This window comes from Pelodiscus sinensis, chromosome 1 (assembly GCF_049634645.1).
Source record: "Pelodiscus sinensis isolate JC-2024 chromosome 1, ASM4963464v1, whole genome shotgun sequence".
In the NCBI taxonomy this organism is placed as follows: domain Eukaryota; kingdom Metazoa; phylum Chordata; order Testudines; family Trionychidae; genus Pelodiscus; species Pelodiscus sinensis.
In genome coordinates, this window is record NC_134711.1 from 233856566 (window position 1) to 233883173 (window position 26608).

Consider the following 26608-nt stretch of genomic DNA (forward strand, 5'->3'; position numbering starts at 1 on the left):
TGTGCAAAAATATCTTGTGCAAGAGCACATCAATAGCTCAAAGCATATCGCAAAAGCCATGTGGTTTTGTGCATAAGAGTGTCCATACTGTGAATGGCCATCAGAGCACTTGTGCTTTTTCACATAGGGGTTTCTTGCGCAAGAACTCTTGCGCAACAGGGAGTTATGCCTCGTAAAAGGAGGTTTACTTATGGTGGAAAAAGCGCTCTGTTCTGCCATTTTACTCTTGATTTCCTTGAGCAAAAGTGCATTTGAGGTGGAAATTAAAAAAACGCTGTTTTTGTGCAAAAACCTTGCAGTGAAGACATAGCCTCAGAAAACATATTGTGATACTATTCATGTCCATCCTTAATATACTTCCTGATTTGATTATTGGCCATAAAAGGACTTTGGCAGTACTCTGATGTCACTGTTTCACTTTTGTAAAAGGCTGGGGCTAAGCACCGCCTTGATCCATTACTGCATATAGTAACCGTAGCGTCTGCACTGCTGGAGGTCAAACCTTGTTCCCCAGCTCCTTCTGCTAAACTTGGTAGGTGCCTTCTGGTAAATGAGGTCAGGTCTACATTTACCCCAAGATCTAGAGATCAATATTCCAGGGTTTGATTTAGTGGGTCTAGTAAGGACCAGTTAAATCAATTACTGATTGCACCCCTGTTAACTCCCGTACTCCATGAGGTCATGAGGAGTAAGGATAATGGGAGAGTTTCTCCTGTCGACCTCCGCAATGGGGATGCTGCAGAAATTTGACTTAAGGCACATTGACTCCAGCTAAGTGATTCTTGTAGCTGAAGTTGCGTATCTTATGTTGACTTTCTTGCTTAGTGTAGACCTGGCCTGAGGCCATCTCACACAGAAACACAGGAATATGATATATGCAGTGATCACATCTATCCTGGCAGAATATACATGCTTCTAACACCTGCAAGAAATTAAGAAAGATTGAAATAGACCCTAAAATCTGTTGCTCATCATACAGCCTACACAAAAGAACTGAATTCTTTTTACATGAGAACACAGGAATACATCTGCTTGCAATCACCCTTCTCTAGGCAGTCAGGGCCTCCTTCTGAGTAAGCAGAAATGTGATTCTCCACACTTGATCCACAAAATGCTTAGTAGAAGCGTTCAGCAAAGGGGCTGGAATTTGTGAGCAATGGAATAAATGTGCCTTTCATATACTGCTTCTCCACCACTCAGGTGGTCCCAGCATTCGGAACCCTTTCCCTCCACTGCCTGCTCACTTCTTGCCCAACTTTCAGACCTCAAGGAATGCTCAAATAAAGAGAAACTTGTTCTGTGACAGAAAAGGTCATTTCTTCCGTCAGGCATTTGGGAAGGAGCCGGGAAGCGTATTATTTTAAAGGTAAACTGATCAAATACCGGTATGTGTTTTCTGTAGAAATGGGAGGAAATTAAAAAAAAGTCAGGATTCTTTAGGCAGTACCAGGTTAGGTTATTCTAACACTTTAGAACTGCTCTGATAACAACTACAGATACCGTAGGGGAAACAGGTTAGTCTTCAATTATCTGTAGGTTCACAATGTGTAAATATTTTTCTTTGCTCACAGAAATCTAGTTTGTCAGTGTGTGTGTGCGTGTGTGTGCATGTGTGTGTCAGTGTGTGAGTGTGTGAATATCTAAAACTGCTACCACTGACGTACAGTGAGTAATACACTGAAGAATATTAGAAGTGTGGATGGTAGTAACAGAGTTCATTTCTCAATGTATTCTTCATTTTTGGATAACCATCAAGAAAAGGACAACAACATCCTTTATTTATGTGGAAGCTGAGTGTTTTCTCCAAGTGCAGTTTGTAGCAGGGCCCCTACTGGGGTTGAAGTAATGTACTTCTGGGTTTATTATGTTACATCTCAAGGAGGTCTTATATTCTACTACAGACAATGACTGAAAATGTAATTTAAACTGTCTAAAAAGGAACCAGGCTTGTTTTATGTTTAATGAAAGAAAACTTACCTTGATAGCTAAGCTCTTGCTAAGATTCATAAAGGCAAACTGACGGCATTGTTTGTCTACCTCTGTGGATTGCTAGTTAGCTTGAGTTAGTTAAGTTAGTTGAGTGAATTATTTAATTGTTCGGAAAGACTTGTGTCTGTGCCCCTTAAATGTTTGTTCCTGGATTCTGTGGAGACAAAGTGGAAGACTATGAGCACTTTGCTGAGGCAGCTATCCTAGGATATCTGTGCTTATTCTGACAAAACTGTTGTTGTTTTTTGCTGGCATAGCTTACTCCACTAACCCCCAGCAAAATAAATTATACCAACTAAAGTGCAGGTTTGCTCATGTAACCGAGTTTCCATGAGGAGCTTGTGGTAGCACAGCTATATCAGACACCAATTTTACTTCCTCAGACTGTTGGATGGATGCATTCTGGTTTGTGTTTGAAATTGAGAGGCAAAGGTAAAATAGAAGCATGGGATAAATATTCATTTTATTAGTTCAGTGATCAATTGCATGCTGACAGCTACATATAGAGTATAAAGCGCCTCATTTAACTCGTGTGAACAATTTGCTGCAGTAATACAGTGTCATTAAAGTTTTGACACAGGAAAAAATTGTCCTTACCCTTTGTGTAGAACTTGGCCTGTTTTAATGTTTTAAGCACACACCTACTTGGTATTATGTTTTCCTTTGAAATGTCTTTAAAGAAATCACATATTTATTCAGTTTATTAGTGACAGACTTTCAGAAAGTACAGATCATACTGCTTTAGAGAGTACACGGAGAAGCAATATTTTTGGAGATATTGCAAAAAAAAAAAAAAAAAGCAGTGAGTGGGCTGCCACATATGATATGAATTTACCGCCAGCTTTTCAAAAGCACTCAGCACACTGGCTGGATACTGAGCTCTTTGAACAATCTTATCAGAAGGGTTTCACTGGGAGCTGCTGGGCATCAAACGGTATGAAAAATCTGAGCTGAAATCCAGGCTCCATAGAGATCAGTGGTAAAAGGTTGATTAACTTCATGGGATCAGAATTTCACCCCGTGCCTCTCTTTGGTTGTCTTGTTAAGAGGCGACCTCTTATCAAAATCTGGCTTTTAGTGCTAGAAAAATCCTTACTCTGCAGAAACAACTCTGCCGCCTCCCTTTTGCTCTTTTTTTAAGTTTGGGGTGTGTAGTAAGAAAGCCTTATATGTCCTTTAGTGTGCATAAAGGGGCCCCAAATGGAAAATAACAACTAAAATTCTTTTTCTTTCTTTCTTTCTTTCTTTCTTTCTTTCTTTCTTTCTTTCTTTCTTTCTTTCTTTCTTTCTTTCTTTCTTTCTTTCTTTCTTTCTTTCTTTCTTTCTTTCTTTCTTTCTTTCTTTCTGCTATGGGATCTCTTACACTTGACATAGTTTAGGGCCTCAGCATGTCTTAATCCAGCACTGGTGTGTGTGAGAAGGACATTAGGATATCCATGTAGAAAATGAAGGTGCAATGTGTATTAATGAGATACTGCTGTAACAGGCCAAGAAGTGGTTCGCCTACAGACACCAACCTTTCATGTCAAAAGGTTTCAGAGACCTTTTGACATGAAATGTGTGAGTCTACCAAGAAATTTCAAATGTTTATCTTTCTACGGAAAGAGGAATGCTTTGTTTTCATGTTCTGTAGTCTTGCCAGCATTAGCAACTGATATTTAAGTAAGTTTTTTGACTATTTGAACTTTTAATTCATTTGAGGGAAATGGTAGATCTTTGTACTACATTCAGTAATAATTGCATATGCACTAATGTGACAGGATTGATTTAATGGAGCCTCCTTTAATGTCTGGTATTTTAGCCCCTGCTGACTTCTCTCGTCTGAAATTTAAATTAATAGCAAAAGTCAAAATCAGAAAAAGTAGCACCAGACAACGTTGGCAGGAAAGCTTTGTATATAGGTCAATTATCTTTCTAAAGTCTCTACTCAACTCCACATAGTTTTATCTGTGTGTTCTTTTCATTCAAACATTTAACAGTTCTGCTATGCTTTTATATTAGAATTCTCCACTTATCATTTCTGGGCAAAGCAGATTTTAGCAAACTTATTTAAAGGCCCATCCAAAAAGATCTAGCTTTGCCTCTTTTTTCCAACACTAGGGAATGGCTAATCTAGCAGCGTGATGTAAAAGGGGAAACATTTCTCCTTGAGAAATACTAAGAAGATTTCTTGCATAGAGGCTGAATGCTAGGGGCACTTTCACACTGTGCTATACATGACTTACTGCCAAAACCTAATGATAGATAGGATAATTACCTAAAGGGGACTGCACTTTGATCTGATATTCATTATTTTTAGTGCACCTATTTCATGGCCCCTCCGAAGAGTTCAACATTCAACTGAACTTCGTATCTTCATGAAAATTCCTGTGGCAATGCAATTTTGGTGTAATTTAGGACCATAGGACTGGAAGGGACCTCCTAGGTCATTAAATCAATCCCCTGCTATTGGAAGCAACCAAGTCATAAATTTTTCAAACTGCATCTTCTAACTAGTAAAATTTCTTTTCTCTACTGTTCTATTATTTGGCATCTTCAGATTTCCTCAGTACCCCGCTGCATAACTTTCAGCCTGGCTCTGTCGGCTAGTCTTCTTGACTAATTCCTAATCTCCTAGTGCTGATATGCAAAGAACTGGTATCTATACTGATTATTTTAAGGCTGTCAGCAGTCTCTGAAAGCACTGTCTGAGGAGAGATGCTGAAACTTGTTGACTGTAAAGTAGTGTACAGTGTGTTAGTACAGGAATCTAGATTTAGGTAATGAGGAGCCCCGGGCAGGTCAGAAAGGGACCCTAGTATCGCCCAGTGACATTCATTATCCACTATATGTTTGAGAGAGTTTGTGTGTCTGTGTGTCCGTCTATCCTTCTGTGAGTCTGTTTGTTCAAGAACTCCTCCTACATGGTAAAAGCTAGGACCACCACATTTGCTATGTAGATTTCTTTTACCGTCACTTAAAAAAGGTCAGGGTTTGGTTGTGCCAGGACAATGGGATGTGTGTGGAATTAGATTGTTTCTCATCAAACAGAAGGGGAGGAGTGTGAGAGCAGGTACAGTTATACTCACGAATTACCATGGGGGTAGTAAGTCCCTCAGTTCCAGGAGCACCCGGTAGGCAAGCCACATAGCCCCTGTCATCCCAGGCTGATGCCAGGAAGCAGCCAGTGGTCAGGCTGCATGGTTCTGACTGCCCTGGGCTGGCCTGATCCCCTGCCCTAAACCTCTCTTCCCTTCCAATGAGTTCCCTACACCTCTGTCCCAGTCTCCAAGGTGGGGGCGGTACCTCTATCTGTGCTCATTCAGACACCCCGAAGCCTCATCACCTGAACGGGCAGGTGATAGTCCCAAACCCCTCCCACCGTGGGTCGGCTACCCACGTCCTTATCTACCCGGTAATAAGTCACTCGCAAGCACGGCTAGTCTTTTAGCCCTGGCTTGGATTAATTTCCCCGGAGGCTTACCTCCACAGTGCGAGGGGGGTAGGGAGACCTGGGTGCTCTCTCACTCCAGGTCTCGACCCAGGACCCTAAGAGCAGAGCCACTGATCTTCTGCTCGGTTGGTGGGGATGTACCCCGCAATTCACTAACCCACAGGTTCCACGTCACCCTGGCCTGGGCCGCTTCCTACCCTCTGACCTCCTCCTTCACAAGGGCTTGTCCCGAGGACCATCCCCTTAGCAGCAAGATTCCGTCTGGCATAGCTGGCTCCTTTCCGAATGGCCACGCTCCCTAGGCCAAGAGACCCCCACCTTGGTGGGTCCTCCCCTCGCTCTGGCATCCAGGGGCTCCATCTTGCCCCTGTCAGATGTCCTTGCTGCAGGAGCCATCTTTTAAAGGACACAAGCGCAGTCCTCACGGGCGGCCAGCTAGCGCCGGGTGCTTCTGAGAGGGAACGGAGGTGCTCTACGTCCGGCCTGTGGCGTTGCGGGGTTTGTTCTCAACTTTTTTCTTTCTGAGCCATTCTCCTCCTGGAATCACCACCAATGTGCTATAAAAACTCCATGGTCCACTTGTGTCACAACTGGCTATCTGCCTATAAAAGCTATAAAATTGCAAAGGACCCCCTACACAAGGGGCCCCTATGAACAAGGGAGCCATTTCGGGAGAGTGGGGGGAGGAGGCAGCAGCTGTATGCACCGGGATGCGACTTGCTTTTCTTCCCGTTCCTTTAATTATCAGGGAGCGAGGGGAAAGTATTTGGATTCCGTGAATTACTGGCTCCTTTCACCGGCCAGGAGTGAGAGGCATGCACACAAGCTGTGTAGTTTCCCCTCGCTCCTTATCATAAGGGGAACAGGAAGAAAAGCAAGCAGCAAGCTGGTATACAGGGCTGCTGCTCTCCCTCTGCTTTCCCAAAATGGCACCCTTGCCCATAAAGCTATACTGATCAGACTTTGGCTTCAGCCCCACATGGCAAGGCTTAGATCCCAGCCTTCAGCCCTGTTCAGTGCGGCTTTGGCTTTCTGGCCTCGGCTAGTCTAATGCTGGCCCTGCTTGGCACCCTCCACAAAACCTGCTCATGGCCTCCCCAGGAGACCCCAGAACCCTGGTTGAGAATCACTACCCTAGATGGTTGTTATACTAGTTCGCTGATACCATTTGCTGGGCTGTTTGAATAGAGATGTTGCCTTTGAAAGGTCAATGTGATCTTACATATTTCTGTATGAAATGATTTCAGCATGGAATCCCAACTCTTTTCAAATCAACGGCAAAACGCCCATAGACTTCCGTGGGGCTAGTGTTTCAGCACAGCTACGTAAACCCCACCAACAGCTCAGGGTTGCCCTATGGGAACTGCAGTCCCACTCGACCTTGGTGTACTTCAAAGAGAATGAGTGCTTTGAGCTCCTGCAATTTTCCTTCTGCTAAAAATAGGCTTCAAGCATTCTATCTTATTGTCTCCAATTTACAAGTGATTACCAACAGCGCATTGTATTACATGTCACACGCTGTCACAGCCTTGACATGAAAATCTGTAGCAATCAGCAAGAAAAGATTTTTTTTAAGTGATCATCCTTGAAAAAGGGTTCCAAACCCTCTTATTACTTGAACAAAAATAATCTTACACCACATTGGGGGCCTCTCTTGCATTATCTTGCAATTATTACCAGGCTTGTGCTATTTTTATGTTACAGTAACTTCCCACGGTGCTTACTTGCATGTTTACTGGCTTCCATATTGCTGAACAACAATCAGGACTCAACTGGAAGACAAAGAGATCAATGCAAGGAAAATATAATTTTCCAAACAATTACCCCAGCTCAGCCAGTGTATATTAGACTTAAAGATACTGCATCTTTAGTAGTAATGTATTATGAGGCAGTGTCGTTTTAGGGTGGCCATTAGGTGACACAGGGACTAGTGGAAAAAATGGGATTTTTAGATTATAGGGGCACTAGGTATTGTTGGCATATAACAAGAACAGAAGACACTGGTCTCTAATGGAAGGAGTGTCATGGATGTGAGACACAAAAAGATATGAGGTAGCAGAAAACTAAGTTTTATGCAAATTAAGATAAACAGGCCTGGAAGATGATGAACTGTGCACTGGTATGCTTAACCAAAACCAAAAAAGAAAACAAGGAGTTATGGTAATAGACTCTGGCATACCTTCTAGTTCAAATTCACCTCCCTAAGAGTATGTCTACACAGCAAAGTTATTTTGAAAAAACAGTCCTTATTTCGAAATAACTTTCCTGGCATCTACACAGCCAAACCACTATTTCAAAATAAATTCGAAACAGCAGAGCGCTTATTTCAAATTTGGTAAACCTCATTCTACGAGGAATAACGCAAAAATCGAAATAGCTATTTTGAAATAAGTTCTGTATAGACACATTTCAAAATAGGGGGCTTTCAGCCTTCCTGGGGTGTCCTTGTGATCACTCCAGCCTCAACTAAGAACACTCCTCTCTCTCCCCCACTCACCGGAGCCCTTAAAGGGGTAGACTCAGGCCACAGTGCCTGTGCCAGCTTCAAGCCTGCCAGCCCAGAGTCAGCAGTCACTGCCCCTGACCCAGTGGCCCCAAAACATGAGCCAGCAAGCCACTGGCAGCCAGCCCTCCACTGCTCCCCAGGAGCAGTCTGCCAGCTCCCAGGAGCCTGTCAGGGGCTGGAGAAGGCGGGCGCCTTCCTGGTCCAGGGTGGAGATCATGGACCTTATTTAGGTTTGTGGGGGATGCCCCAACATCCATGATCTCCACACTAGACGGAGGAACGCGGCCGTCTATGGCAGGGTAGCTGCCAGCCTGGGCACCAAAGGCCACATGCAAACCCAGGAGCAGGTTTGCATGAAAATCAAGTTGGTCTGGCGAGACCCCCAACCCTGAGCTTCCCCTCCCCTTCTTCCCCTTGCTTCCCCCTTCCAGCTCCCTCCTCCCAGGTTTCCCCCTCCCCTCTCTCCTCCCCTCTCCTGCCTCCTTTCCCCAGTCTCACCAGTTTCATTCCCCCTCTCCCCAGTTTTGTTAAATAAAGAGCGTTTGTGTTCATGAAAATACGTGTATTTTATTTGACATCAGGAAGGGGGGTTAGGGAGGGGTAAGTGGAAGGATGTGAGGAGGGAATGAGGCACAAGCCACCAGTGGGGCAGACCAGGGAGGCTCTTAGTGCTCCTCAGGGTGGAAGCTCTCCTGCAGGGCCTCCTGGATACTGACAGCCACCCAGCAGGGCCGGACGGAGGCATGGGTGAGCCGGGCAGCTGCCCAGGTTGCAAACTGATGGGGGGGTGCCTGATGGGATCTGTAAGGGGCACACGGCATCCCTTTCCCCCACGGCCACGGGTCCCTACACAGCCCGGTGCGCACGCCAGCAGTGACAGCCGGGCCGGACTGGGCCACACTTGTGCTGTGAGCCCTAGGGGCGGGCCCCGGGCTGTGCGCCAGTGGCTGTAGCTGGGCTGCGCATGCGCTGTGCGCCCCGGGGGCAGGCCCGCTCCCCACAGGTGGGATGCAGCAAGTGCAGCCAGGCTCGCAGCAACGTGTCCAAGAGAGGCACCAGAGTGCCCAGACTTGCAGAGTGCTGTGGTGTCATAAGTGAAGGCAACCAGCACACGCAGAGACAAAATGCTTTGCTGTCCCTCAGCAAGGTAGACAAGCAAGCAGGGAAACATGAGAACTGGCTGTCGGGGGGGGGGGGTCTCTTTAAGCACAGACCTCAGGCAGTAGCCCCACACAGTAAGTCCTACCTGGTGCCCTGCTGGAACTGGTTCTGGCCAGCCTTAAATGCAATTCAGAGTCCACTCAGTGTGGATGCGCTATTTCCAAATAGCAAAACGCTATTTCGAAATGCATTTTGTGTGTAGATGGACGCGTTATTTCAAAATAACACTGTAGTGTAGGCATACCCTAAATTAGTAGTGACTGTAAAAGATTATGATCTGCTGGAGGTTGGAATGCTTTATTAAGTGAGTTGATAGCCTCTGGGAACTGAACTGAGTTTATGTCTACATAACAAAGAGAAGCCCATGGCTGGCCTTCGCTAACTGACTTGGCCTTGCAGGGCTGTTTCATTGCTGGATTGACTTCTGGGCTTGGGTTGGTGCCCAAGCTCTAGGATCCTGTCACCTCACATGTCCTAATGGCCAAGGAATGCAAGACCTTGGAATTACCCTGTACTCACACGCTGTCAAGATGCTGCCTCTAGGTGCGGTTTGAGTCACATTGGCAGGATGGGATGAGGAAGTTTGTGCTGTGCAGTCTGCATCTGTCATGTGACAAGGGAACATTATCTGCCTTGCCTTTCAAACTAGCACTTTGCAGATAAAACACATCTAGACAAAGGGGAGAACAATGACTGTCAGTGTGAAGATTCCCTGCCTTTTTGTTTCCTTTCACTGTCCATCTGCAGCATCCTCTTCATTTGTAATAACTAGGAACATACATAAAAATGATTATTGTAAAGGTTCTTCAAAAGAGTTTTACTGCTAGTGATAAGCATGACTACTAACATTTAATCTGGCATTTAAAAATAGGATTGTGCTGATGTTTTTAGATTGTCCAGTAAACAAGAAAAAAATATAATGGGTCAGTTTCGGCGCACAGTTCAAGTCTAGCCTGCAAATGCCCAGCCGATAATTCCTTTTCTGGAGGGGACCAGCACATGTGTCAGAACTGGGCCAGCCCTCAGAATCGGAGAATAGAGCCGATTGGAAATTTTTAGTGGAACCTTTCTTTTTCAACAGGAAATGCCATTTTCATCAAAACATTTTAGAATACCATGTCAATTTCTACATTACATCACCTAGGGGAAAAAAAACCCTGAAATGAAAACTTTTAATTTTGGAACAGTTTGGTTCAGGAAATTTTGTTTTGGTGTTTTAAAATCTTGTGTTAAATTGTGTGTGTATGTATAAACATTCACACAAAATGGCATGGCAGTACATATTGTGTACTGTCACAAGATGACATAAGATAATAGTTGAAATAGTTTCTTTTTATTTTATTTTTGAACTCATGAAAGGCAACTGGTACTGATCTTTTCTAGACCAGAATGTTGTGTGTGTGTGTGTGTGTGTGTGTGTGTGTGTGTTGTAATGAAGCATTGACACCTTCACACAACTTTTATGATCCTAGTGATATTCTGAAATGAAATTTCTGAAATCTGAACCAACAATTTTAAATACAGGCAGTCCCCGGGTTACGTACAAGATAGGGACTGTACGTTTGTTCTTAAGTTGAATCTGTATGTAAGTCGGAACTGGCGTCCAGATTCAGCCGCTGCTGAAACTGATCAGTTTCAACAGCGGCTGAATCTGGATGCCAGTTCTGACTTACATACAGATTCAACTTAAGAACCCCAGGCATCCCCAAGTCAGCTGCTGCTGAAACTGATCAGCGGCTGATTCCAGGAAGCCTGGGGCAGGGGCTTCCTGTAGTCAGCCACTGGTCAGTTTCAGCAGCGGCTGACTTGGGGATGCCTGGGGCAGAGCAGCTGGGGTGGTGCTGGGTTGGTCCAGTAGCGCCGCCGCTCCTCGGCGCTACTGGACCAACCCAGCAGCACCCAAGCTGCTCTGCCCCAGGCGTTCTGATTCAGCCGCTGCTGAAACTGACCAGCAGTGGCTGAATCAGGACGCCTGGGGCAGAACAGCTGGGGTGCTGCCGGGTTGGTCCAGTAGCGCCCAGAGCGGCGCTACAGGACCAACCGGCAGCGCCCCAGCTGCTGTACCACAGGTGTCTGGAGCAAAGCCGCGGAGCACGGGGGCAGCGGGACAGCCCAGACGCGCCGTGGCTGTCCTGCTGCCCTCGGGCTCCGCGGCTTTGCTCTGCTTTGCTCCCCGTCCCCCTGGTCTACTGGAGACCAGGGAGAGGGCCCCGTTCGTAACTGTGGATCCGACATAAGTCGGATCCGCGTAACTCGGGGACTGCCTGTACCCTCCCCCTCCCCATCTTCTGCCTCCAAAATTTTCAACATGTGAATACTTCCCACAAATCCAAAATGTTGAGTTTTGATCTGCTTCACATTGGCCATCACTGGTGTTTCGTGGCCAACCAGAGCAGTGATCCTCTGATACCTGTGGAGGTAAACATAGTGGCGGTGGCCCTCCGGGGACTAACCCTCCAGGCTGCTGGGTTTTTATTCCCCACCCCTGCTATATAACCTCTTGTTTTCAGCTACTTACAATTTTGCCAGACTTTAACCATGTGGGCTGAAAGGTTCCATGATGGGTGTATGTCTCAGGCTGGATGTGAGGGGAATGGCAGCCAAACCAGTTCAGCCATTTCTGAGAATGAGTCTTGGAAAAAACATGCTGTTTGGCTTGTGATAAAAATTCTGGCAACGTTTTCTTGGGCTGTTGTCAGGCCTGCAGACAAGGGGAGATGAAGGGGGCAATTGCTCCCTGGCATGGAGATTCAAAGGGGCCTGGAGCTCCCAGCTGCCACTGCTGCTACTGCAGCATCAGCAGTGGCTGGAGCCGTGAGCCCTTTTGAATTACTGCCTGAACACCACTCTGAGGACTGGAGGAGGGGCGCAACACGGTCTGGGTGGTGCTAAGGGCTGACTACCCTCAGGTCTGCCCCTTCTGCCTGAGGGCCCAAGCCTTCCAGGGGTGCAGAGCCAAGCCCTTCCCCTCCCCCCACATTGCCCCAGGACCCACTGTTGGCCCCACTGGCCGCTGAAGTGCACCCGTGCATTGGAATAGGGGCTGGAAATGCGGCTGGTGAGGTGGACAGTCTTTGTCTCAGACGTACGCCTTTGCCATACCTGTGGAAATTTGCTCAAACTTAGGCAAGTTATCCAATCCTTTGGAAAATCACTGGTTACACATGCACAGCACAGATGCCCTAGAGCAGCAGACAGCAATCTACAGCGCACGTACCATAAGTGACACACAAGATGATTTTCACTGGCACACGAGCCTCCCTGCTGGATCTGGCATGCGGGGAACACTAGCCCTCCCCCTCTCCTCCTGACTTGCCATTTCCCTTCCCCTGGCTGGGACAGGCTCATGCTAGCAGGACGCAGCAGCAATGGCCTTCCTATCCCCACAACCCCTGAGAACGAAGGTGCTCTGGGCGGCTTGCTGGGCGTGCGGTTTCTGGAGTCTGGAGCATTTTTTTGAGTCCTGGCAAGCCCCTGCCACCCACTGTGGCTGCCTCACCCACCGCGCACAGCGTGGTCCCCTTCCTCCCCCGGCGGGACTGCCTCTGATGTTAGGGGACCCGGTCTGGCTGTGCTGCCTCCTCCTCCGTCTCCAGGCAGCCGCTTGTTGTTACAGCAGCTGCTGTCGCTACTGCTGCCAGTGGTGGGAGCGGGGGGTGGCCAGGTCTGAGGCACCAGAGCTTGGTGCCTTGTAGCTGCGCTTCAGTCCTGGGAGGGGCTGCGCATAGCCTGGCTGAGGTGCTGCAAGGCAGGACACTCTTGGGCTCAGCACATGTGCTCTGTGCACTGCCACTCTCCCCCCCTCCCCCCTTCTCCACCCCACTGGGGGAGAAGCAGTGCATGGTGCTGCTCGCTCTGCCGCTTTCCATGGCAAGCCCGGTCTGGTGGGGAAGGTTGGGGCTTTCTTCACCTCCCTGCCCTGCACCCTCCGAGCTGGAAGCCAGAGCTGGTGCTGCAGCTTTGTGGCTGTGCAGGCTTCCCGATGCACAGTGGGGGCCTGAGCTCTCTCTCCCTCCCTACCCCACTGGAGGAATGGCAGCGCAGTGATGCACGAGGCTTTCCCTACTGCAAGGGGATGTGAAGCCAAATATGTGTCCCCTCCTCATGCCCAGACCCCGACACCCCAATCCCCCTCATTCACTCCCCTCCTCCATCAAGACTCCACACCCCTGGCTTGCTCCGACACACTCCCTTGCTCCTGCACCCTCCCTCCTGGCCAGACACTGCACCCTCCCTTGTTCCTGCTCCCTCCCCCTGTTCAGACATCCTACTCCCAGCCTGCTTCTGCACCCCACCTTCCTCCCAGGCCTCGCAATCTCTCTCCCTTGTGTACCCCACCTCCCTCCCAGCTCCTGCACCCATCCCTACCCACTCACTGGCAGCCCTGTCTTACACACCAGATCCCTCATTTTTGTCCCACTCCAGAGCCTAAGGGGGGTCCATAAAATCCACTAACTCTAGCACCCCAGAAAAGTAAATCTGGCCTATGGAAAACCCTGAACCTCAGTCCTTTCTGTCCCTTTTCCTCACCCCTTTAGGCTGGAGTGCCAGAGGAGTGAGGTGTCTCAGTTGGGGGCCACATGAGAGTTGGGGGGGGGGTTGGAGGAGTATTTTTGCTTTTCACTAGTGTGGTCCCCAACTGATTTTTCTGTGGGTCAGTGTTCCCCGACCCAAAAAAGATTCCTCACACCTGCCATAAATAAAGAAAACATTGAAACCTTTTGTGTTGGACATAAATTAATATTTTACTTTATTTAAAATGAATTTTGATAAACAAACTTGAAAAAGTTGAAATGCTTAATCTGTTTAATAATTGAAATTAAACTATTCTCCCTAGCTGCAGCTGGTTCAGAAAATACAATCATCATACCCAGCCTGCCCCTGGCTCCTCTTCCCCTGGCGCACAGATCTGTAAATAGAAGTGAATAAGTTAAATCTTGGCATGACGCTTCTGAAAGGTTGTCGAGCCCTGCCTGAGAGCTTTGTAGGTAAAATCTTCAAAGAATCCATCCACACAGAACATCCTTTAACCCAGGGCTGAGCAGACTTTCCCTATGCTTGCACCTCTGGGCTCCTGCAGCTGTAATGGGTCCAGGCACTTGAATTCAGTGCAGGATTTATGTCTGTCTTTTGCTCACAATGCCCACCCTACTGATTCTCAGCAGCATGGAGGAGGGAGCTGTACTTTGACCATATCATGTGCTATACAATGAAAAGACTATGAAAAATCAGATCTGGATGTTTATTAGCACACACTTGTTACTTTAATTTTTCTGTATCTCCATGTCCCATCTGCAAAAAAGGGACCAATCCGACCTCTCAACATCCAGGAGTGTTATGCAGATAAAATAATTGTTTATGGAGCACTCAGATACTATTGTAATTACCCCTGTAGAAAAGCCCAGGTGGAAATTCATAATAACATCTTAAGAGTGAGGTATGAACCACAAATAAGCCATTGAGCCATACACTGAATCAGGAGAAAACAGAGCATTAAATAGATGCTCATTAATGAGCACCATCTATCCTGTTCACTCAGGCAAAAGTTCTGGGGGGAGAATAGTATCCGCTCATGTAATTAAAGACTGGATCATCATGCATACATATGGGAGGGACAAGGTTAAGGTTGCACAGGCAACCTTAATTCTGGCATTTCCTAACTATTGGAATCTTGCAATTGTAATGATGTTCTTTTAATGTGGGGAAAGGTTGTGTAACATATATAAAACAGCTTTAAAATGTGGGAAGTGTTGAAATAAGAGACAAAAGTAACTCAGAAAGAAGGACTTAGGAAATTGTGTGTAAGCAGCCTGACTAGAGCATGCCTAAGAGAAGGCAACAAAAGAATAAGGCTTTGGAAACAATAGTTTTGCGGTGAAAAGACAGAGACAGAAGCTGTTCCATTCTCCCCCATCCCATCTTCTCTCCTGTTACATTTGGCTCACAAGCCTGCTATATTTGCTTGAGGTTTATTTGATTTAGGAGCTGAAGAGAAGGAATGCTCAGAGGTTGAATATATTTGTATCCTCTTATGGTGTGCTAGTTAATGAAAGGGAGCAGTTGTAGCCAGATAATGTTGCTGCACTAATATACTTTCCACTGTGCTTAATATGACAGCAAGACAGTTCCTTTCATAAACAGGATGACAAAGTACCAAGAATTAACAGAACAAAGTAGGAGGACAAATAGGTGAATAAGCTTCAGTTTGTATCTGACAAGCTCAGACAAAAGAAGTTGCAAAAATCATCAGCTGTGGCAAAGCAGAAAAACCTCTCTAATGACTGTCTAATCACTGCGAAAATTGCTGAGAAAGCTGACATGCCCCAGTGATGAGCAATGAATATGGACAGAAAAATAATACACTAATAGAAGAAATGTTGTTGATCCTGCCTGTTGTGAACTGAACTGTGGTATAAAGTCAACAAACCTCATGGTCAGTGATTAGCAACAACCAGGCTGTGATGCACAGTTTGTACAGAAACAGACTATCTCCAAGAGTGAGGTTTTTGCATTTGGGATTTGTTGTCCCGCATCTATAAGGAAATATGTGTAGCAGGAGAGTGGCAAATAGTATAAAAGTCAGGATGTTTTGGGAGTAATTGACTGATCACTGAAATGTTTTTGCTTCTTGGGTTTGGAAGAAAAACATGACTCCTACAGTTTTCTTGGAACTACCTACAGAAAGCAATTTTGAATGCCAAAGGCATTTAACCTAAAACTAGCTACAGAGGCAATATAGTTGGGATATTATGTAAAAACCCTTATTAGCAGAAAACAATGATTGCATGGCATTGGGGCACTTGACTGTGCTGCCAAGTTCCTGATCAAATGAGGTCATTAAAAATCCCCTGGTGCTTTTTTACAAGAAGAAAAGTGTTATCCCCTGGAATTCTGGCCAGATTCCAATTTGTCTTCTAAATTATTATTGCCAAATATTGTGATTTTTATCGTAAATCACATAATGTTCAGTGCTTTTCTTAAACCCCTAATTTCAGGAGTCATGTGATTGTATGAGGCTCTCAGTTTCTGTTTTTCAAAATAAGGTATATTTCTAGCCCTCATAGTCATGGAGAAAAGCATGAAATCATGAATTTTAAAGGCTCCAAAACTAAAGGCAAATAAAATAATACAAACATTTTAGATCTCGTTATTATGCCAAATGTTATGATTTTTGATTGTTTTGGGGTTAGCAATACAGAAGTTATCTCTGCAATTTTAGCTCAATAGAACATATATAATTCCCTGTTTAATAGCAGTAGTGTTCTACCCCAAAAGCAGGTGCATTTATTTTGTACCGGCTATATATAACATTACAAACAGACAGCTGAAAATGTATGAACCCCTGCATTGCATTGGAGCAAGGGCCAGATCTGTAAAGATTCTTAGGTGCCTAAAGATATATAGAAGTGTCTAGTGGGATTTTCAAAAATGCCTCTGCTTCTAACTCTCTTTGGGTACCAAGGTACTTTGGAAGAACTCACTGGGCACCTCTGCATCTTTTGGTGCCTACATACATATACAAGGCTGTTTGGGACAGATATTTCTTACTTGTCTAGTCCCATTCACTTAAACAGCCATGTTTATTGAGGTCACAGAATAGGTAACAGTTTTATGTGGCAGGAGAAGTGTTGCTCACATATGTTATGCAGCTGAAATAGCCTTGTCCCTTGAACTGTGTCAGGTATAACCTTGGTGTTATCTTGTTTATTTACAAAGCAGCCTCAGACAGTTGCCTTGCTCAGGAATCCCCAGGTCTGCTGACAGGAGCGGGGGAACAAGAGAGACCAATGGGGCAATTTCCCTGGGGCCTGGAGAGTCAAAGAGGCTCGGGGCTCTGGCCCCCCAGGCCCTTTAAATTGCTGCTGGAGTGTGCCCCTCCTCCCCATGTTGCCCAGGAGCCTGTGGAGGCTGTCAGCTCTGCTGGCTGCAGCACATGCAGCCCCTTTATTGTCCATCAGAGAAACTCCTCAGCCCAAGAGTTCCAGCTCTGATCTGCCATTTGCCTTAGAGAGTCCCTTCAAAAAGTCTTTTTCTACAGAAAGGGGAGGAACTGCATTTTCCACTGTGGCTGAAAGAGAGCTTGCACATCGGCTGACTTGAACTAAGTCTGAAAGTGTCTTTGGATCAGAGACTCCCCCTCATGGCAGCCATCAGCACCTGTCAGCATGGCAGTTTAGCATTACAGGAACCCCTCACCTTTCATGCTGGATGCAACCCTGGCACCACCGCAAATGGCGAAATTCGCAAATTCTGGGGGCCAGGGCTCCCAGCCCCTGCAACGAGTTCCCTATGACAGCCCGAAACTCACCTTGGCCTCCTGGCCCCCACCACACACACCCTTTCTGGGACAGGAAACCCCCATGAAACTGTGGAACAATGAATAGCGATTCTGTGAATCACAAGGGTCTCCTGTACTGCTCTGTTAGCTTGTCAGTAGGCGTCAGTGATTAAAAACTATTAACCAACTACAGTAAACTTCTGATAATCCGGCACCTTTAGGACCCAGGGGGTGCCGGATTATCAGATGGGGGGGGGCCTATGAGGGGTCTGGAGTGGGGTGGGAGGGGATGCCACCCAGACCCCTCATAGCCCCCCCTTACAATAGTCCAGCTCTGCTCCTGATTCAGCCGCTGCTGGTCAGTTTCAGCAGCAGCTGAATCGGGGAAGCCTGCAATAGAGCAGCTGGGGTGCTGCCAGGTTGGTCCCGCAGCGACAAAGGACGGCGCTGCGGAACCAACCCGACAAGACCCCAGCTGCTCTGCCCCGGGCTTCCTGGAATCAGCCGCTGATCTGTTTCAGCAGCGGCTGAATCAGGGACCTCTGGGGCAGAGCAGCTGGGGTTCTGCCGGGTTGGTCCCACAGCCCCGAGGGGTGGCGCTACGAGACCAACCCGGCAGCACCCCAGCTGCTCTGCTCCTGGCTTCCCCGATTCAGCTGCTGGTCAGTTTCAGCAGCAGCTGAATGGGGGAAGCCTGTCCGGCTGCCCCAGCACTTCTGGGTTCCTGATGGTGCCGAACCATCAGGAGTCCCGGAGCATTGGATGCCGGACTAATGGAGTTTTACTGTACTACCTCTTGGCCAAAGCAGAAATCCAGGAGACTCTCTCAGCAAGCCCGTTGTATATGTGAGCTACCATAGAAAACTGGCTTCTGACTGGTTGTTTTAGGATCCCTCCAATACCAAAAACCATAGTACTATACATAGACATGAAAGCCACTGCCTCTAGGACTAAAACATGCTCCAGAGTCATCTCTGCCGATGGCCATTGCTATTGCTGCTGACAATGAGCTGCTGGGAAGAACTGCAGTATCAAGTAGAACTCCCAGTGCCGTCTTTCAAATACTGTGTGGACTAGCGAAGAGAAAACGGGGGAAATCCTCACCATGGAGCTGTCAATAAAGAGGGGTACTCATTTGAAGATTTACAGCAATGCGAGCACATACTAGAGACTTGATGATACAGTATGCACCAGCTCAGCCGAGAAATTACCTCCTGCTGCAATTGACACATGACAAGGGGGTGGCAATATGTCAGTCCCTTGAAAAAATAGATTGGCATGGAAAGCAGAGAGTAAACGATTGCTCAGAGAAGGATATTGCTCATCTCCTTTTTCACCATCATTTTTGAAAGGGCATGCAGCAATATATTTTCAATTCCTTTTTTTTATTTATCTTAAAAACATCTGTTCCCTAAAAAAAGTGACCTCCCCCAGCAAAATATTGTTCTAAATCTAACCTTGAGCATCGTATCCCATATTTTCCACCTGAAGAGCAATGATTTTACACAATAACCTTGAACTTGAGTCAGTAAATTCTCTGAGTTAAATGAAATAGCATTTGCTCCAGGCAGCCTCTTGAACTATAATAATGTATTTAGTACACAGGTGAAACTTTCGTATTCGTATTCCCCTGGATTTCCAAGGAAATATGGCATAGCAACACCAAACATCATGCCAAGCTCTGTGTATGCCTGTCTGCCTGCAGCTTGTTAACAAATTAGTTACTGAATCACATATAATGTCCCAATTTCCCATAGCCAATACTGTTAATATTTGAAAGTCTCAAGGGTTAGCCATGTTAGTCTGTACCTTTAAAAAACAACAACAGGTAGTCCTGTAGCACCTTAGAGCCTTATTTATATATATGGTATCATGAGCTTTTGTCTGAGGAAGTGGGTTTTGCCCATGAAAGCTCATGATATTATATATATGTATATATATATATTTGTGAGTCTGTAAGGTGCCATAGGACTACCCATTGTTTTGTTAATAAGAGTTACTTTCATTCTTACATCATTTGTCTCCATAACATAATGTATTTTCTGTGTATCATCTCTGTATTCTTTGCCATACTCTGCAACTAGTCATTTGAATTCAAGCTTGATTGAATGTAATCAATTAAATTAATTAGTGCACACATTGATTCTAAGTATTGGTATTTTCTGATATGCACTGTGACATGTGTGTTATGAGTGTGGGCACATATGGCACTGGGCTGCACGTATAAACCCTCAAAACACAGTAAAATATGGAGACCAACAAAATTCAGTTGTTTAAAGGAAGTTTCTAATACGGGGGTAGCAGAGTTTCATTCCCTAGAAACCCTTTTGGATCTTAAGACAGTGTTTTGCTTAATAGAAGTGCTTGAATAGGCTTCATTGGTCAACAGCTAGCAAACAATACAAACTTAAAATATAAAAAAGAAAATGTAAAATGGAGCTCCAAACTGCTAATAGAAGTACTAAGGTGTTTGGTCTATAACTTGTAGAGAATACTGTGGTACACAAAAGATTCCAGGGTGTGTGTGCGGGGTCAGGGGTGGAGAATAGACAGGAAACATTATTATCTCGTATAAAGACTACGATTTTAACAAAAGTATTTTTATTAAAAATCATGGACAAGATGCAGGCAATAAATATAAATCATAGCTATAGTGCTACCACAGCCAGAGCCCAACTGGACGGGATGAAGCCAGAACCAGAGCTCCTTCAGCTATCCTGCTGGAGTACTTTATTAGAGGCTCAAAAGCTTGAGCCCTGCTGCCCAGGACTGCCTTATTCACATTTTCATGCAGTCACTGAGGTCTTGTAAATTCATGGAATTCCTGATCTCTGAGACAGATTCATAGCCTTCACTATTAGTTGCCTTCCAATACTCCACTTTGAGCAATGGGCCTCATCCAAACACCAGTGAAGTCAACTGGAAGACTGTCCATTAGAAAATCTAGGCAGCGATTTGTCAATTGATAATGTCAATAGACTTTAGATCAGACCCAAAACCATCCACCATCTGTAGGTGATATGTCACCCTAGCCATGTTTCCACTAGGTGATTATTTCAAATTTACTAAGTGGAACTTTGGGCATCCAGTTTTACACATTTGAAGTTCCATGTCCTCACTATGGGGAGAATTGAATGTAGTCCGAGGTAGCGCGTCCATGTTAACAGGGCCTGCCTTGGACTCAGAGCCACTCATGAAGCACTCTGGGGAGCTGTGAGAGGCCTCCCGGAGGCCAATTAGTTTGAATTAGTCCGGAGTGTCTACACTAACATTATTTCGGACTTACACGTTCAGGAATAGTGTTATTCCTCCTGAAAAGCAGGACTACAGAATTTGAATTCTGCGGCCCCTTATTCTGGAATAATGGCTTGACTAATATGGATGCGACACTTAGAAAATCAATCTTGGGGGGCTAATTTCAGACTTAGGCCCTAGTGTAGACCAGGCCCCAGGACCTGCATAGAAAGTGGATTTAGATCCACGCAGGTCCTGATCCAAAATCCACTGACTTCGGTGAGCTTTGGCTCAGGTCCAGAAGGAGAAATTAAGCCTGGGGAAGTCTGCTGAGAGCAATGCAATTACCTCAGGAATTAATTTGGACCATTGACTAATATCATTTTTTTCTCAGTAATCAGATGATGTCAGTTACTTAGGATCCAGAGAGCATTCCATGCCAGACTGTAACGATGTTCCCTTTAAAATAACAAAGGGCTAAGAGCCAGAGATCATCTGGTGTAAAACCATTTGGTTCCATCTGATTTTACATCAAAATAGAATCTGGCTTTTCATGTAGAAAAATGACAGAAACATTATAACAGGGTCAATTTTTAAATGACTATTTCTTGTGTAACATGATCTCTAATTCTGTATGAACTGCTGACAAACAATACTGAGATATCTTAGCATATTTGTGACATTTAAAAAAAGCTACAATGTGTCCAGAAAATATTCAATACTGAAAGCATAATTGTACATCCAGTAATGGCTGTAATATAGCTAACTTCATTTTTGTCTGATTTCAGATATGATCCTAATATAAACGGAAAGTATTGTTTGCTCATAACAACATTTCTTCACCTTGTTTTTGATTCTATATATATTGGACATTGTAATTTCCTACTCAGACTTTAGTATTTTCTTCCAGACGTTATTATCTAGTCATCTCTCCATTGTGTGCTGGCATTTTTGTGCAGACTGCATGCTTGCTTTACATTATAATAATTGCAAAGAAATATCAGATGTGATTTGGACCAGCAGGTAGTAGTACACATTTCAAACTGCTTACACTTTTCTGCTTTTGGAATTAAGATTTCAAAATTTAAAATGCATAATGACTTAATTCTAATGGAGCTCATAACACTTCGTATATATATAAAGGTGACAAACTCCCTATTTTGAGGAATTTGTAATCTAAGGAACTAATTTTCAATGGTATTCCTCACTGAGGGTACATCTAAGCTGCATGGCTATTTTAAAATAAGCTATTCTGGAATATTTATTCCAAAATAGTTTATTTCTAAATAGCACGTCTACACTGCAGGGAAGCCTGAAAACTTGTCCAAGGCAAGGTTCCCTAAAGTAGATGTGTTATCTCGATTTAGAGCGCCAGGAGGCACTGGGGAGGATTAGCTTAGAATGGCCCTGGTGAGGGGCTGTTTCGAAATAGCAGCAGTGGAGTGTCTACACACGCCTTATTTCAAAATAGCTATTTTGGAATAAGCAAATAATCTGGAAATCACGGAATGGCTGTGTAGACGCTCACATTGTTATTTCAAAATAACGCTAGTTATCTCGAAATAACGGTGCAGCGTAGACACACTGTGAGTAACTTTATTCATATAGGGTATGTCTACACTGCAACGCTATTTCAAAATGACTAGCATTATTTCAAAATAACTTAGTCCACATCTATATAGCAGGTAGTTATTTCGAAACAGTGTGAAAATACTGTCAAGCTGGAGGTCTTCTTAGTCCAACTCCTGTAACCCTCATTGTAGGAGGAGTAAAGGAAGTCAGAGGAAGAGTGCTCTATTTCACAATAAGTGCCATGTAGATGCTCCCAATTTTGAAATAAGCTATGCAGTTGACGTAGCTCAATTATTTTGAGTTAAGCCCTGCAGTGCAGATGCACCCATAGGTAGTTGTTAAAGGAACAAATCTGAAATCATTTAGCCTTTTTGAAGTGTCCTAACACCCGGTATGCATCCTTTTTATAAACATGGCTATTTAAACAGATCTGCTATGTGGGAGGCTCTTTTGAATTCGTTTACAGTTACATAGAAATATCTACAGCAATGCGCAAATCTCTTTACAAACAATTAAATCACGATATTTAGATTCTACAGCGATAGATGCTTTAGAGAACCCAGATATTTGATTAGATCCCAGGATTGTCACCTTTCTGTGTGTGTTGCTCTGAAGCCTGGAACGTTGGCCGAGTCACATGAAGCGATGGAGACAGCTACAGGCACAGCTGAGAGCGCTTTATGTTCAGAATGTCCCCTGGCTGCCTCATCACCGGGTTTCGCTGGACACTATGGTCCACTTTTAAAGTTAATGCTTTTGCATACCTATGAGAGTATGTGCTCAGCTACAGCCTCCATGCGTTAGGGTCTCAGGCAGATGAGTAGCTCTCTAGCGCACATCCCAATTGAACATGGCAGAGTTTCTTTTTCGTATATTACCAATTGCAATGACTAAAGCTTAAGATGTGTTACAGCTGGTTTTGCAGCACTCTGCCTCTGCACATGCATAATGTGTAGGGGGCTGCACCCTACAGGGCTCTGTAGGAATCCACAGCTCCTTTGGCCCCGGGGTGCAATACGTGGGGTGCAGCTGATCGGTGACCCTCGTACTGTTGCCAGCGGTGCCCCATGGCTCATGTCCCAGCGGGGGAGCTGAGCACAAGGAGATGCACTGACTGGATCACTGCCAGGGGATACATCCTGTCGGCAGGTCCAGCCCTGCCCAGCGGGTTCTATGCCATGCTTTCTCCTGAGCTGCCCTTGTCTGTTCCCTGCAGGTGGAAGAGCTGCACTTCACCTACCTCTCTCCAGCTGTCACCTGCCACCATGCTGCTGTCAGCCTGCCGGGGGGTGCTGCCCCTGGCTGCCCTAACACTGCTTCTGCTCGTCTGCCTGGCTCCCGGTGAGTAAGCAGTGCACCTGGTGCAGCGAGCAACACCCAGGGGAGAGGGAGATGGGTGATCCCCAGACACCACTGCAGTGGGTGATGTGCCCAGAGAAGTGCTCAGTGGGGAAGGGGGCTAGAGAGTGACCCAGTTATCCCTGCCTTTGAATTCTCCTATAATTAAAGACCCATTCTGGGGATAAAGGGTTCCCTTTTTGTACAGCAGGGTGACACTCGGGCCTGCTCTGGATCCTGACCTCAGTCTTTGGGTCAAAGCCTCCATCTCATTTACCTCAGTGGGAAAGAACAGTGTGAACAGTCTCATTGCAGCTGCTTAGGGCCCACTTGGAAGTGAAGGGTTTTTATGGATAACACCACACACATTATAGACTCATAGACTTTTAAGACCAGAAGGGACCATTTTGATCATCTTGCATGACCTGCTGTACATCACAGGCTTCAGAACCTCACCCACCCCGTCCTGTAATAGACCCCTAACCTCAGGCTGGGTTATTGAAGTCCTCATACTGTGGTTTAAAGACATATAGTTCCAGAGAATCTAACATGTACTCTAGTTTAAACTTGCAAATGACCCATGCCCCATGCTGCAGAAGAAGGTGAAAAACTCCTAGCCTCTCTGCCCATGTCATTTTGCAATATTCAGCATTAAAAAAACAAAACAATGAAATCTAGAAGAGCGCTGCTGTAACTGAAACAAAAAGGAGAATAATAAGGGAAGGGTAATTTTTTTCTCTTTATCGTTAAAAAATAAATCTGGTTCCACCCACACATATTCATTGGCATAGCGATTTTCTCTAAGCCTTTTGTGTTCTATAAAAATTGTCCTTGTGTTCAGTTGGCTCTGGGAGGTGACAAGAACATTATTAATGTTAGCAAAGTTGTAGCTGAGCTAAAGGAGTCTAAAGATCCAAGGATCAAGACTGGTTCTGTGCAGAGATTTTTCCCCCTCCCCCTTGTCATCTTAATTAAAATTAAGGGAGCTGTGCATTCCAGTTATGCAAGCTGAGAATTAGATGTGGTAACAGCAACGTATAAAATTCCTCAACCCCATACGCTTGCTTAATGTTCTTTTTGTCCTTCCAGGCTAGGTAATGAAAAAATTAACAATGCAAAAGCTTTGTGCGTTTTGCTGGACTGAATTGCCACTGGATTACAAAAAGTTCAAAAGTCTTAGTTAAAATGTGAAGAAAAATAGACAAGTAAATGGATTTTGCTGTCATATTTACATATTGCCTAGCAGCTCCAGGACGACAATTCTCATAAATATAAGGGCTAGTTCTGCAGTACTTTACCAGTCCATAGCAGTCAATGGGAATTCTGACTAAGTGGGGACAGCTGGATCAAGTCCACAAGATATAATTTATCTTACAAAAATTCTTGGAAAAATGACCCATTAAGTGTGTGGACTAATATTTTCCAATATTACAAATGAATTTTCATAAATTAAAAACTGCAGCCTGTTTCCATTTTGCTTTTAAACAGAGAAGGTGATTCAGAAGAATTATGCCATTATGGGCATGCTATAAAATAGTGGTGAAGGCTACTGGGTATGAAAAGGCAGCGTATTCAGATAAACTGGTGTGTGAATGCACCTGATATTGTTGACTAAGAGGCAAACAGTTTTCCTATGGAGAAATTGTTTTAGCAAAAACACAGTTTTAAAAGATTTTGAAGACTTGCCGAGAGGAAAATTGTAGCAGCTCTGCTTGCTAATGTACTTTTTATTTTGTGACAGCATTTCTCATGCTTATCACACCAACATGGACATTATATCCTGTCACTGACACCAGGAAGAAGTTTTGATCTGCTAAAAAAAAATAGAGCAGTTGCACAAGATAAGTACACATCAGGTTTTACTGTCAAATTCTGTAGTGAAAGGATGTTAGACTCATGAATGCCTTCTCATAGCATATATTATACCTAAGTGTCAGACCTAGAGTTAGGACAGCTACTAATGCGGCCTTGTTTTGTTATCCCAATATAGTCAGGAGTTATGCCTTTTGTACTTTTTTCAAGTTACTCTTACTTCCTGCTGTCCAAGGTGCATGGTTAAAGAATGTATTTAATCTTTATTTTCATTCATCTAGATGGTTCAAGAGGGAATAAGCTGAAGCTGATGCTTCAAAAACATGAAGGTAAAACCTCCCAAACAAACTGCAAATTGTTCTCTCAGATTTTTAAACAGATGCAAATACAGTTGCTCATTGGCAGCAGGTAAACGAGGCAAGGGGAGGCAATGCCTTCCCTGAGTCTTAGTGCACTACCCTTCCTGCCCTTCCTATCCCTCTTTACACCCTTCCTGAAGGCCAGGGTTTCCCAACCCTATGGGTTTGGACCCATATATGGGTCACCATTACATTTCAAAAGGGGCGCCAAGTGTCTCCCCAGGTGGTGCTCTTAAGGAGCCATTCACACATTTGAAAAAGTCCCCACTGGTCAGCTCCACAGCTGGCTTGTTCTTAAGGAGCCATTCACCGGAAGTGGTACTCAACTTTATTGGTTTAACAACCTTCAGGCAGTTAAACCAACAATTGAATTGAATACCATTTCAGTGACTCAGAGCAGAGTAAGGCAAGGTCTCCAACCTTTTTAAGCACGAGATCACTTTTTGAATTTAAATGCAATCCAGGATGTACCTCAAACCCAAATACCCTGCCCCACCTCCTTTGTGCCCCTTCTCTGAGGCCCTGCCTCTGCTCACTCCAACCATTCTCCCTCTCTTTCATCAGGCAGGGGCAGAGGGTTGGGGCACAGGTTCTGGTCTTGGACTAGGGTAGTGGTCTCCAACCTTTTTAAGCCTGAGATCACTTTTTGAATTTATGTCAGACCAGGATCTACCTCAAACCCAAATACCCCTGCTCCACCCCTTTGAGGCCCCACCCTCCTCACTCTGTGAATATGGGATACAGGGGAGGGGGAAAGTGCCCCCCTGCATCTGTCTCCCCCACCCTGCACAACAAGCAGGAACTCCCTGCCCCCCCCAACCCCTGAGTGTGTGACTCCCTGCCCCCCCCCCCAGATCCTGAGTGTGACTCCTCCAGCTCCTACAGCCTCTGAGTGTGGGGTTTAAGCCAGGGGGGAGGAGGAGCGG

At 45.2% G+C, this 26608-nt stretch overlaps 1 protein-coding gene across 3 annotated transcripts in view; it reads left to right on the top strand.

The window, feature by feature from the left end:
• The first annotated feature begins 1094 nt into the window (after positions 1–1094).
• ECRG4 (ECRG4 augurin precursor) overlaps positions 1095–26608 on the top strand; it is a 32312-nt gene continuing 6798 nt past the window's right edge. The window contains exons 1-3 of one of the 3 annotated variants that reach the window (XM_075917735.1): positions 1095–1366; positions 23390–23514; positions 25605–25652. In XM_075917735.1, the coding sequence (XP_075773850.1) occupies positions 23439–23514; positions 25605–25652 (124 nt within the window). In that variant the 5' untranslated portion in view covers positions 1095–1366; positions 23390–23438. Of the gene's footprint in view, positions 1367–1464; positions 1515–2825; positions 2924–23389; positions 23515–25604; positions 25653–26608 lie in introns of those variants that run through there. The other 2 variants (XM_075917754.1, XM_006114567.4) reach the window with 2 other exon arrangements.